The sequence below is a fragment of the Micropterus dolomieu genome, linkage group LG19 (genome assembly GCF_021292245.1).
Source record: "Micropterus dolomieu isolate WLL.071019.BEF.003 ecotype Adirondacks linkage group LG19, ASM2129224v1, whole genome shotgun sequence".
NCBI lineage: Eukaryota > Metazoa > Chordata > Actinopteri > Centrarchiformes > Centrarchidae > Micropterus > Micropterus dolomieu.
In genome coordinates this window covers 4,613,225-4,627,617 of record NC_060168.1, presented here as the reverse complement: position 1 = coordinate 4,627,617, position 14,393 = coordinate 4,613,225, and the positions used below count along the sequence as shown (strand labels likewise).

General features: G+C 44.4%; 1 protein-coding gene across 3 annotated transcripts in view; it reads left to right on the top strand.

Moving 5' to 3' along the window:
* The first annotated feature begins 4,487 nt into the window (after positions 1–4,487).
* Positions 4,488–14,393, top strand: part of pcdh10b (protocadherin 10b) — a 17,635-nt gene continuing 7,729 nt past the window's right edge. For 2 of the 3 annotated variants that reach the window (XM_046031144.1, XM_046031143.1), the window contains exons 1-3: positions 4,488–7,421; positions 8,237–8,295; positions 8,548–8,654. In XM_046031144.1, the coding sequence (XP_045887100.1) occupies positions 4,908–7,421; positions 8,237–8,295; positions 8,548–8,654 (2,680 nt within the window). In that variant the 5' untranslated portion in view covers positions 4,488–4,907. The remainder of the gene's footprint in view (positions 7,422–8,236; positions 8,296–8,547; positions 8,655–14,393) is intronic. The other variant, XM_046031145.1, reaches the window with a different exon arrangement.

Genomic DNA, 14,393 nt, shown 5'->3' with positions numbered 1-14,393 from the left:
TGTAAATGGCTCCCAGCACATAGCAAAACACTTTCTGCCATTTGCTGGTTCCCTGCTGGAACACATCAAGCCTGTTGCAATAAATACTGGCATTTGATTTGATAGTAAATTAAGCTTTGAGACTTTGTTTTTATCATCTTAGAAATATTTCCAAAATATGATCTATTTTATCTTTCAAAGACACATTGATCATTTTACACACCTTCATCTCCCCACAGCCTCTTCACCTGCCTCAAAGCCAAAAATCTATTAATTGGCTCCCCATTGTACTGAACTCAGCTGCCGGGCTTTTAACAAGATCCAAGAGAGGTGACCACATTATGTCTGTTTTAGCTTCCTTACACTGGCTCCCAGTATGTCTTAGAATTGATTTTAAGGTTTTGCTGTTGACTTTTATGGCTCTTCATGGCCTCGCTTCATTATATATATCTGACCTCTTAGTTAGCATACGAGCCAGTACGTAGCCTGAGATCCTCGGGCAGAGGATCTGTTCCCGAGGCGCATCTGAAAACTAGAGGTGACAGAGCATTCGCAGTCAGAGCCCCGAAGCTTTGGAGCAAGCTGCCAGAGGAAATCAGGTCAACAGAATCAGTGACCTCTTTTAAATCTCTTCTTAAAACATAACTTTATCTGAGAGCGTTTCTTGACTATTTATTTATTTTATTGGTTTTATTTTTTGATATTTGCTTCTTTCTTGGGATTGAATTGGAAATTTTTTGGATTTGAATTTACTGAATTCAAGTTCAATAAGGAAGACTGTCTTGCCTCATTTTCTCTCTCTCTCGCTTTCTCTCCCTGCATCTTCTTAATTAGCTGACTATGGGCATCTAAAGTTAAAACAAGCAGATTTTGTGATGATCTCCAACAGGCAGTCATATCGCTGCTGTCAAACTTTACTTTACTTTACTGTTCTCCTCTCTACTGCTGTCAGCTGTCATTTCAGTGTGAAGTGTTGTGACCCTCCTCCACCCCATTCACCTCCATCACATCCAGCGCCCAGGTTAAGCTCATCAGAGTCACGTCCAGATCTAATAGCCTTTGCTTCATCCCATCACCACCACCACCACCAGTGTCTGGACTCCATCAGGGGGTATGCTCAAGGCTCAACCACCCCCTTAATACATGATGACTTTATCATCACCTTTCTCATCTCTATTGTGCATGTGGCTCAGAATGAAGTCTTTCCTGATTGATTGAATTATTTTTATGTAGGACACATGGAGGAATGACCGATGTTTCTGTCTCAAAGCTTCCAGTTTGTATATTTGCCATAGACTGTGTTGTCCTTTATGTGGCCACGTGTTGTTTGTTTTCCCCAACATCTAAATGTACCTGGAGTGTGACACCGCAGGAGTGACTCCACTTGTGTGTTAATTGATAGCGAGCTTGTTAAAGCTAACAGGAGGAGAGACAGTGCTTGGTTTCAGATCCGATGATGCTCTCTGGTCCCTGTAGCTTTATAACACTTGATGATTACATGCTGTTTCTTCTGCTCTAATTATCTTATGGGTGGGATTGCTTCAGGGCACCTTTTTAGTCGCTCAACTTTTTTTTCCCTTTTCTATTTGCCCGCTTCAATGTGTGAGAAACTTTTAATGTGCGAGGGGGCCATTATTTTTACCCACCAAAAGACAGCAATTACTGGTCGGATACGCTGTATTTTTAGCCCAAAAATATGCTTGAGAATAAAATGTTATGACCATGTAAATCAGGATAAGAGGGCTGTTTGCTGCTGTTCCAGTGTGTTTCTGTGTGTATGTGTGATGGTGGTGAAGTGATGTGCATTGGGGAGTGATGAGAGAACTGTAATGATATTTGTGTAGTTAAATCTGTAATTGTTCATGACTGTGAATATGGTTTCTGTTTCATTGCTCACCCTGGATTACCATGTGCATTTGAACATGCATAAAGCCCTGATATCCCCCTCATCAGGGTCACTTTGGCTATCTGGGCAGACAGTGATGCATGTCTGACTGCAAAACTGACATAATGGGACCTGATTAAGAAAATCTCTTCTTGGAGCCAATTCATGTTTCTCCTCCAGTGGCCTGTTCTGTGTAGCTCTGATAGTCTGCACACAGTGTGAATCATGTGCTTATGCATGTGTGTGTGTGTGTGTGTGTGTGTGTGTGTGTGTGTGTGTGTGTGTGTGTGTGTGTGTGTGTGTGTGTGTGTGTGTGTGTGTGTGTTTAACTCACTGCAGCTCATTTATCTGTGTGCATTCTGGACTCCAGCACATTGGACAGAGTCAGGGTGAGCAGAGACCTCACTGGAAAGGGTGCAGCAGTCTGTTTGGTGTAGTGCTGTTGTTGTTCACTAGGGGGAGCACTCGAGCTGCTCTCCTCCCTCACTCAGCTGAACGCACACACCTACTGATCTCACACTGAAAGCAATGATTTCCTGTTATGGCCAAGGTCAAGTGTCAGTTCACAGAAGTGAGACGGGTGGAAGGGAGGATTTATGGAGAACAGAAGTAATTGCAATTAGATAAAAGTAACGAAAAAATGCACACAGTCTGGCTGACTGCTGGCTTTATGAAGTTTTGTTCTGCCGACCTTCACCAGGTATATGAACAAACATCAGAGAGAGACAGAAAAAAAGACAATAAGGAAGTAAGGGATAAAAAAAATCAATATTATTCATAAATGGGAATTTTAGTTTTTCATCATACATAAAAAAAGCACTTCTATAACAAAGTATCCATAACATTTAAAAACCTGAATCAGAGCGCTAACATTAAGAATTAATTTTAGGTATATGGTTCTGTTACAGCTTGCAAAATCACTGCCTATATCTCCATTTTAAAATTAAAACAACTATGCTTTTGATTTCTTTTGTCCAATACTAATAATCTAATGTACGGACAGAGATGTGAAGATAGCCTTTATGTTTAATGCTCCAGCCACTTGGAATAGCCTTCAAAAGGAATTTAAATGGGTGAATCTGATTCTCTGATTGAATTCAGTACTGTGGTATATGACTCCTTTGATAATTGTGGCTGTTCTGAGTATACTTCTATAGCCTCATTATTGTCTGGTTTTAATATTGTTTTATCCATTATCTGATTTTTCTTTTCTCTCCTTTTAACCCTGCTCTGGACGTTATTGTTCATGATATGAAATGTTCTACACTAATGCCATCTTCATTGTTGTGTTTAGGTGCCAGAGCAGTCTGACCCAAAGTTACTCTGTACAAATCACTAATAAAGACCTTTGTCCTTGTCTGTTAATATATTTCTCTTTTTGTGTGAACACCTACAGTTCAGGCAACCGAGCAAACTTCATCTGCTGATGAGGACCATGTGATACGGTCAATATTTTTAACCAAGTTGTGGCTGTGAACAGAAGGATGTGAGATACAAATACAAGGACAAAACTGATATTGTTTTTATAATGGAACACAAAGATGGCAAAGCAACCATCAATGAAATAATCCAGTTTACAGTCTCAGTCAAAGTGTAGACTAATGTAATAAAGACATTAGTAGACATAGTCAATAAAAAATGATTTAGCCTTATTTGTAGATGGAGGAAGAGTAAGAAGGAAAGTGTTTTGACTGGACATGGGAAAGATGAATAAGCCGTATCATCAGACTAATCTAAGTTTTTATATATGAGAGTTGCTGCTCTCAGAAGAGGCTGACTGTCCTGATTTACTGCAGCCAGCCATCTTCCAGCTTTACCTCTAACTCCTGTCTCCACCCATTCACCGGTCCACACAAATAATAGTCCCTGTATTGTTATAACCAGAAAGTTATGCAGAATATCATCTGACAGACTACATATGGTCCTTAATATGAATCACCATGACTCTGGTTTGCATTTATACCGCTAGGGGTCGTATGAGGTCCGCAGATGTATTTCAGTCCTGCTGCTGTGTGGCTGGAGGAGAGTTAATAACGTTACTACTACTGGGTGTAATTATAGCGCACATCCTTGACAGCAGTACATGAATAGGCCTATCGAATATTCCCTGCATACATATCACAACATTTGCATGCATTAACCCGGTTCGCCTTGCCATTCTTTATGCTCACAGACCCTGCCACCAAGTCAACAAGTCCCACTGACTCTAATCCCACACTGGTTCATTAGATGAAGCGATTTACATCACTGCCAGGTGGGGAGTGTTATCAGGATGTGGCAGCGGAGGGGCTGAAGTCATAAACGTCCAGCCTTGTCGTTCTCTATACTTTTTATTTTGCGTCAGGTAAGAGAGACCTAGTCCGAGCTCAGAAAGAGGTAGAGAGACATAGGGAAGCAGTGAGGGAGGCATGGGCCGAGCGGACATTGACAGGCAACCCCGCTCTCCAATCAGGAGAGGGCTCTCAGCGTGATTTACAGTCGCGGGGCTGCGAAGGGGAGGCGCGATGCGAGGAAAAAAAGCAAATAGTTGAGTGAAGAGCGTCAGTACAGAGTGGAGTGGAGGGGACCGCAGTGAGGGAGCAGGGTGCCAGGAGGAGCCAGAGCCAGAAAAACACAGATATTTTCTTATTAGGGACCATCACAGAAGAAAAAATATGTATCTCTAATTTTCCTTAAGTGGATTATGATTTCTTTTTTTCCAACTCCTTTCCTGGAGCTTTCATCACTCCAGCAGCACTGCGCCTCATTGGAATGTGCGCTGTAGCTTCTCCCTGACGCGTCTGAAGAGACCGCAGAACCAGAATAGAAAAAAAAAAAAAAAGAAGAAGCTTCTGCAGTCGTTAAAACTCATTAAAACATTAAAACTGCTTCTCTTTTAATGGGGCAGATTTCTCTGGACGCCTTGCACATTTTGGAGACATTTGCGCATTTTGGAGACTTCTGCCTTCTGAGTGAAATGGGTGATGGAAATTGACATTTTGTCCATTAAGGGGATAATCCATTTTATAATCTTTTTTACCCAAATGCACTTGTTTTTCCGGCGATGATTGTGCTTTTGATTGTCCTGTGTATCACGGATGGAGTGCTCTCTCAGATACGCTACTCTGTGCCGGAGGAGGCGGACCATGGCACCTTGGTGGGGAATATCGCCGAGGACCTGGGACTGGACCTTACCAAACTGGCTTCGCGCCGCTTCCAGGTGGTGCCCAGCTCTCGGTCGCCGTACCTGGAGGTGAACCTGGAGAACGGAGTCCTGTACGTGAACGAAAAAATCGACCGGGAGCAGATCTGCAAGCAGAGCGCCAGCTGTCAGCTCAACATGGAGGTGTTCTTGGAGAACCCGTTGGAGCTGTTTCGGGTCGAAATCGAGGTGATGGACATTAATGACAACCCGCCCAGCTTTCCGGAGACAGACATCACGGTGGAGATCTCAGAAAGCGCGACTCCGGGCACCCGTTTCCCTCTGGAGAGCGCATTCGACCCGGACGTGGGCTCTAACGCTTTACGCACGTATGATATTACCACTAACAACTACTTTTACCTGGATGTGCAGACCCAATCGGACGGAAACAAATTCGCGGAGCTGGTCCTGGAGAAGCCGCTGGACCGGGAGCAGCAGGCGGCGCACAGGTACGTGCTGACCGCGGTGGACGGCGGTCAGCCTCCCCGGACTGGCACCGCGCTGCTGGTAGTTAAAGTGCTGGACTCTAATGACAACGTGCCGGTGTTTGACCAGCCCGTCTACACGGTGAGCCTCTCGGAGAACGCACCGGCTGGCACGCTGGTCATACAGCTGAATGCCACCGACCTGGACGAGGGATTAAACGGGGAAATAGTTTATTCCTTCAGTAACCACATCTCCAACCGCGTAAAGGACCTGTTCAGCATAGACCCGCGCACGGGACGCATCGAGGTGCGCGGAGAAGTGGATTTCGAGGAGAGCAGCCTGTATCAGATCTTCGTCCAGGCCAAGGATCTGGGGCCAAACGCCGTGCCTGCGCACTGCAAAGTGCTGGTAAAAGTCACCGACGTGAATGACAACGCACCGGAGATCACCTTCAGCACCGTCACCGAGTCGGTGAGAGAAAAGGCGGCTCCCGGTACCGTTATCGCGCTGCTGAGTGTGACGGACCGGGACGCAGAGGAGAACGGACAGATCCACGTGGAAATCCTCGGTGATGTTCCGTTCAAACTAAAATCCTCCTTTAGGAATTATTTCACCATAGTGACCGACGGGCTGTTGAATCGGGAGCAGGTGGACTCTTACTCCGTCACTGTGGTCGCGCGGGACAAAGGGACACCCTCACTCGCCACCAGTAAGTCTATCCGAGTCCAGGTGTCAGATGAGAACGACAACGCGCCCACATTTACGCAGCCAATATATGATGTGTATGTGACAGAGAACAACGTGCCAGGGGCGTATATACACGCCGTGACGGCTCTGGACTCTGACATTGGGCAGAATGCACTCATCAGCTACTCCATATTAGAGTGTGACATCCAGGGCATGTCAGTCAAAACCTATGTGTCCATCAATGAGGAGACAGGCTATCTGTACGCACTCAGGTCCTTTGATTATGAGCAACTAAAGGATTTCACGTTCATGGTCCACGCCAAAGACGCGGGCACCCCGGAGCTCTCCTCCAATGCCACAGTCAAAGTCATCATTGTGGATCAGAATGACAATGCCCCCCTGGTGCTGGCCCCCCTGGGGAAGAATGGCACGGCCAAGGAGCCCCTGCCCCGCTCCGCTGAGCCTGGCTACCTGGTGACCCGCATCGTGGCTATGGACGCAGATGACGGTGAGAATGCTCGGCTATCCTACAGCATCCAGAGGGGAAACGAGAATGGCATGTTTAGAATGGACTGGAGGACGGGTGAGCTCCGGACGGCAAGGCGGGTGTCGGCCAAGCGAGACCCCCACCAGCTGTACGACCTGCTGATTGAGGTGAGAGACCACGGCCAGCCGCCGCTGTCTTCCAGCGCCAGCGTGCTGGTGATGCTGGTGGACAGCATGGCTGAAGGCCGCGGCGGCGGGGACCGGGGAGGCACTGCCAAGGCCAAAGACGGCACCGTGGACCTCACCCTCATCCTCATCATCGCCCTAGGCTCTGTCTCCTTCATCTTCCTCCTGGTCATGATCGTGCTGGCAGTGCGCTGCCAGAAGGACAAAAAGCTCAACATTTACACCTGCCTGACCAGCGACTGCTGCCTGGGCTGCAGCTCCTGCTGCTCACGGCAGGGCCGGGCCCGCAAGAAAAAGCTCAGCAAGTCGGATATCATGCTGGTGCAAAGCGCTGGTAACGTCAGTGGGGCCGGTACGGCTCAAGTCCCCGTGGAGGAGTCAGGGAGCTTCGGCTCCCATCACCAAAACCAGAACTATTGCTACCAGGTATGTCTGACTCCAGAGTCTGCCAAAACCGACCTCATGTTCCTAAAGCCGTGTAGTCCGTCTAGGAGCACAGACACCGATCACAACCCGTGCGGGGCCATAGTGACAGGGTACACAGACCAGCAGCCTGACATCATATCAAACGGCAGCATTTTATCAAACGAGGTAAGAGTCCCTCTCATACCTACAGTTTAACCTCCTTCATTCAGAGCCTCAGCATGTCTAAAACCTGATCAATACACGGCCCCCCTACACACACGAAGCCTGCCAGTTTGATCAAATTTAAGTATCCCGACATGACAGATACAAACAATGTTTCATTCAAGAGCCATTTCCATTTCCCAATCCCCCCCCCCTTCAGTTCAGTGGCACGACAGATCTACAAATTGCAGTTATTGAGCGCTAATACACACAGTATGCTCTGACTTATTTCAGGAAAGGCATTAAAGCAAACACAATGATTAGACTAGCAGTCTTCCGGGACGTCAGCCCTGAAACAGCAATGATTGCATGTTTATATTGTGCTCCAGAGTCTTTGAAATAAACAAATCTGAATAATAGAAGAGTATTAGGATTATGTATGTTGGCTCTGACTCTGCTGGTTGCTGTAGGTGTGTGTGTGTGTGTGTGTGTGTGTGTGTGTGTGTGTGTGTGTGTGTGTGTACAGTCCCTGTGGAGAGAAGCATTCACATTAAGCATACTGGTCACAATGTTGCTGAGTTGCACTAGAACAAAGATGCGTCTCTTGGCTGTGCCAGCCTGAATAGATGCATTACTTCATCTTGCTCCTTGGCAGCATATCTGTAAAGCCGTGTGTGACATGTATAATGGTTGCTCAGGTTCATTTCATAGCTACCATCGACATGGAGCTGTGTGGGTTGCATCATTTGAGGCTTGATCGCGGTGATAGTATATATGATATATTATAATACTTTCTGTTGCCTTTTTCTACGCACTGAAAACTTCCCCTTCTCTTTCAGACCAAACACCAGCGAGCTGAACTCAGCTACCTGGTTGACAGGCCGAGACGTGTCAACAGGTAAATATGGAACTAGATTGTCACTGCGACCTTTCCGCTGCTCACTCTGTCACATCCACCTCTAATAAACCTCTTATCTGTCGACTGCTTCCACTTCATTCGGTGATAACTCTCATTACCGTGATGAAGCTCTAGATGATGAGATGGGATCGGAAAGATTAGAGAGGGGCTGGGATAATCAGAACTGCTGTTAGACGAAAACAATAAAAACCCTAAGTGAGGCTTTGATTTTAATGTTCTGTTTGATTTCAGTTCAGCGTTCCAGGAGGCGGACCTAGTCAGCTCCAAAGACAGCGGCCATGGAGACAGCGAGCAAGGAGACAGCGACCACGACGCCACCAACCGAGGCCACTCCTCCGGTAAGAACTGGCTTTGCTGCAGCTGTGTATGACTTAGCCTAACCTAAACAAGTTTATTTGATTTTAGAAGCTGCAAGCTCAAAGGGAGAATCGATGGCTCTCTTGCATCTATAGTACTGGAGAAGGCTTTGCTGATTAGCATATGGTTACTATGCAATGTGGGTCCAGGAGCAGATTGCTGCTTATCTCTCCAGTGCTTAAAATCTGGACTCTTTGCTCAGTTGAGGAACGGTGTTTAGAGTGGAAGAATGAAAGCTCATTTTAATAAGGGCCAGCATCACACACAGCTGGAGTCAGCATCATCTGAGGCATTTCAGTGTGTCTGACAATACGCTTTTGTGCTGATGGCGTACTTTGAGACATCCACATTTCTCTCTAGTGACCCTGTGGCTTGTGATTTCCTGTTATCGCTCAAAAAATGTAGAAGGGTAAAAAAAAAAAGGCTTGGGGTGGCTGGTAACAGAACCAGATCCTGTCCCTGTGAGCTGCCTCGCCCCTCAATGGAATCCTGTCTCTCAATATCTGTATCTGACTTTTCTGACACGTGATGATTTAATGTCGGCGGGCAGAAAGCGAACCCCGCCGCCGTTGTTTGTAATGTGGCAGTGTTAATGAGGAGCCCTCTCCCTGTGAGCTCGGTCACTCGGTGCTGGAGACCACTCGATGAGACGTGACGGGCTTTTTAATGAGGCCATGCTCGCATCGGAGTGCTGGGAAGCGGACCAAATAGGTTGTGGCCGCAGCTAACAAAACAGGCGATTCATTCGTTCATTAAATTAATTAATGCATTAATTCATGCTGTTACTCTGAGCCCTCCCTCCCTCTGTAGACCTCATCTCTTTTCCCTTCATGACCATATTCTTCCATTACCATCCTTTTTTCTTTTTTAATCTTCCTTTCCCAAAGGAACCCATCTGAACTCATACAATAGGGCCCCACTGATTTATGTATGCCAGTTTTCTGTTTTCTTTCTTTGGTGCGGCCCTCTGTGGATGCAGCCTGTCATTATGTCTGGTCAGCTGCAGCAGGGGCCCTCGCTCAGGCTTGCCTGCCTCTACCACTGTCACTCCAGTGGGCCTGGAGGGGTTTAACAGGCCTCGGTAAACACAAACGCAGAGTGCTGAACCCCCCCCCCACACCCTGCCACCACAGCCCGGTTTAGCTCTACAGGCTCAGTGACTTCACAACTGCTTCAGGTCTTTCTTTTTCCCTTTCTGTGGAACATTTTCACTCCTAATCAGGACTGAGCCAGACGGCTGCTTTATGTGGATGGAGCTGTCCTATTTCGAGTGCATTAGCATTTCATGTGAACGCAGAATATGAGCCAGAGTTCATATTCTGTTCTGAATAGTTGCTCTTTTTTAAACAAGTAGGGCCAGGTATTGTGAAATTTATACCTGAGTTTGGTATCAGTACCAAAAGGAAAAGAAACCCTTTTTATCATTTAACAAAATACAACAAAGATGTCCCATGATGGATATTTTGTAAACACAAACAGCTGTACAAGAACTTTGCCTGAATGAAGCTGATATGATAAAAGAAGAGTATATAGAGCCATGAATCCGACCAAGCATTCAAAGCCAAGCAAGTTTCAATTTCCATCGTCAGCTTGGTCTTTTTCACCACTGTGGCACCAGAGCCAGCTGCTGTATGTGGATGGAGTTGTCCTTCAAATGTAAAAGCATTTGTGATTAATAATTAAAATGATTTAATTATACATTTATTCAAGGGCATTCGTCATGTGAGCATAATATCAACACATATTAAAGATATTAAATCTAGATTTTGACACAGGGCCCATCTAATATTAGCTAATGATGGTGGATTTGCCTTAAATCATTTTCCATTTCAGGTTATATTAATCAATTAATCAAATTACCGCAGCTAGTTCCCACACAGTGGGGCTTTTGCACAGGGCAGTTTCCCATTTTGCCCAGTTAGAAATCAAGCCTTGAAAGGAGATTCTGACTATACATTTGGGTCCAGATCTTTTTACTTTACAATTTTTGATACTGCAAACACATGTCAGTCGCTAACGAAAGTCTTGCATCGGTTCTTCTTTTTCACCTTTTCCCCCTAATCGGGACTATCCCTGGTGGCACTACAATTCTTGAGCTGCTCTACCACTACCATAACAACGCATAACAACATCTTATTTTCAGGAATGTCTGACCAAGGTATATTTTACCTAGAGTATAAATCTCACCAGACATTAACTACTAGCTTTTGGTACTTGACATTGATGTTCTTGACACTTGTCGCTATGGACACATGTCAGTTGCTATGTTAAAAAGATGTCTGAACACAAGCAGCTGTGCTTTAAAGTGTGGAATCAGGAACTATCTGATTTGAATAAGAAGGGATCTGATAGAATGCTGCTGCTGTGGAACATTTTTATTCCCGCTCTGGCCAGAGCCAGCCAGCTGCTTTATGTCCTATTTTCCGTGCGTTGGCATTTCATCGCCTGTTCATACAGTCCCGCTCTCACATATGAATGTATGCCGTGTGTTGTGTGTCCAGTGGCAGGCTCAGCAGCACTTCACTGCTGACTCTGAGTACCCTTGGTGTGGCAAACAGGATACAGTTATTTTGTTGAGTTATCAGGCAGCTTAGTGCCTCTGAACAGATTATTTGCTGCGCATTAGGTCTTTGTTTGATTAGGATAATTGATAGTGAGGCTTAGTGTCCTGCAACTCTTCTCCCACAATGCTTAAAAAGAACACAGGCTTTACTCTCTGTGTGCTAATTGAGTTTGTCAGCAGCAAGGGTACGCCGGAGCCACGTCAGTGTTTAAAAAATGCTAATGTTAAATAAACGTGTCCATGTCATCCATCACAATGTCGTGTTAGCCTCTTTGCGTGGCTTGGACTCAGGACTTCATGAATCCATCACTCAGGGGGAGGAATTCAATATTTTCTTTGTCTTCCAGAGAGACTTTTTGTCCATGTTATCAGATTTATAGGCACTTGTTGGTTTTTATCTTGGACTAAATTTGCTGAACTATGAATCAAAGTGTTAACATTACATTTTGGGCAGATAAATACTCCAGTGAGATTTGTTTGAACATGTTTTTGACTGCTGGAACAGACCTCACAGAGGAGGACGGTGCTGTTTGCCATTTTTACCGTGGTGGTAGCGTTGTGTTGTTGACAACCACCACTATGTGAGTGTTGACACAGTAATTTGTGTTATCTTTTCCTGCTGCTGGTTACGTTGTTGTGCCAATATTTTCTGCTGCTTCAGGCTGTGTGCTTGGTTGTTCCCTGAGCAAAACCACTCAGTTCTTCCTTCATCAAGGACGCACTTAAAGAGTCACAAAGAGTCCAGAAATCACCTGCAATGGACATATGAACAGGATGAAACACACGCACACATAAAAATAAATAAATAAACAAAAAAAAACACAAATACATATAGGCCTTAATAGGGCTGTTTAAAAACAATATAATATTGTGTGGTTCATCAATGGTGATAAATGATCAGAATGTCCTGGTGAAGCACACACACACACACACACACACGCTACGCCCACACATGCGCACTGACCCCCCTTCCTTAAGGGTTAGGGTTATAATTTTGGATTTATTCAAGCACTTTAAAAAACTTTATTAAAAGCTTCTTTCTTTTTTGTTAAAAGAGGATGTTTTTGGGTCCAGCATCAGGAACAAACTCCTAGTTGGGCCGATCCGTCATTTCAGTCTTTGGTGGAGAGTGACAGAGTGTGGGAGAGAGAGGGGAGGATTTGCAGTAAAGGTCAAAAACAGGATTCAAATGAACAAGCACTGCACATTATGTTCCATTATACACAGCAGTGTGCAGATATCATGTGGAGTTATAGCAGCTATGATGTGAAGGCCCTGTAATTTCAGTGTGGATGCATGTTTCAGTTTGGTGAAAGGGATGAGAAATGCATGAATATTATATTTAGCATTATAAGTACTAAAACGTCTGCTGCTATTTAACATATTGTTGTTAAATATTCATAAAGTGCAACCTCACAAAATGTCAAAATCGGCCATTTTGCTTTGTAAACCTAACAATGTAACTAGTCGCAGGTCCGCTATGCCACTGTAGAAATCGATGTGGAAAAAAAAGGAAGGAATTGTTATTTTCATAAGTGCATAATCATATATTTGCATGGTCTATAAAATGTCAAGAATAATGACAAATGTGCTTCACAAGGAGCCACAGCGATAACATTACATAGCTATCGCTTATTCTGTCTGCATCCCTTAAGGCTTTTGTACTGTTGGCCAGTTGACAGTTATGGAAGATGCGTGTACTTATCTTCACTTAAGCAAGAATAGAAATATCATATCGAAAACAATGTAAGTAAAATTATTATAATCAAGAGCTATAAGTGGCTGCACAAGCCATAATTTCTTGTGGGCCTTTCACATAAATATACTTTCACTCTCATTACAGACACATTTTTACTCTCCTACAGCTATACACTCCCACTCTTCTGTACACGTGTTTTCACTTCATTTTGTCTTTCATACGCATGCTTTTTTCACTTTTAAATAGAAATCTGTTTTCCTTTGATATATGTTTTATATGTATGTGTGTGGAGGAGAGGAATGAATTGATATGTGAGAGGATAGTGAAAACACATGGCAGGTTATTTACTGCTGTGAAGAGGTTCTTTGGAAGAGGTTACTGCGCTGCATACACTGTATACTGGCCTAGCATTGACAAGTAATATGTAAGCAGAATTTAACTAATTTTAATGTTGTAGCTGGTGGAACAAATGTTAACTTAAAAGTTTTGTCAGTGCATCATGTTTTATAAACCCTTCATATGTTTCATACAGAATACAAAAGCTTGGTCTTTAACGTATAGCTGTAGTGAGTGAAATTATAAGTTGCATATGACTAAAATATTCAAGTAAAGCATCTCAAAATTGCACACAGTATTTAATATTTATAATGTAAATGAATGAAAAGCAGCGCATCACACTGCAGAAACTGCACCAACTTATTTTACTTAAATTATTCAAATGATTAATTAGTTATAAAAAGTCATAGATTTTTTCTGATTATCAAGAAATTGAATAATTAAGCTAATTTTAACTCAACATACTTGGATCTTAATTTAATCAGATTCAGTCCCAGAACCATATGTGGGAAGACTTTTGCGTGTGAAAGTGGAAGATTTTTGTTTTGGGGGGTTTAGCGTGAACTTGTAGAGTTCTGTAGTGCAAGTGCTGAGTGTGAACTCGGAGTTAAAGGTCATTCCATGCTTTCTGTGATCGGCACATTTCATTGTGAATTAAATCACAGTTGAATTAAACTGCTCCTCATTTACTGCTGGACCCTCCAGGACCACTTCTGCATCCCCGGGCGACCCCATAGGGACTCCATTTCCAGTCCTGCTGTGTGCGTAAAGTACATATCATCAATATAGCCAATGTCACACACTCAGAGAAGATTGAGTCGAGGCGCTTATCCACTTTTCTATCCCCCCCCCACCCCTCCATCCCCACTCCACTCCCATCTCTCCCCACTGGCGTGATGAATTCCTCCTTAGGCCTGCGGTTCACGTTATCACCGTGGTAACAGCTCGCTGATCAGTAATTCATTTTTCAGACCTCTGCATACCAATTACCAAATGAAGGTTATTATCGAGACTTCGTGTTTGCCCTGCACGAGCACCGTGCAGAATGCTAAGATGAGGCCTCAGAAGAAACGAGGGTCAGCGCGCTTCAAGATCGCTTTACTACCCCCCCCCCCCCCCCCC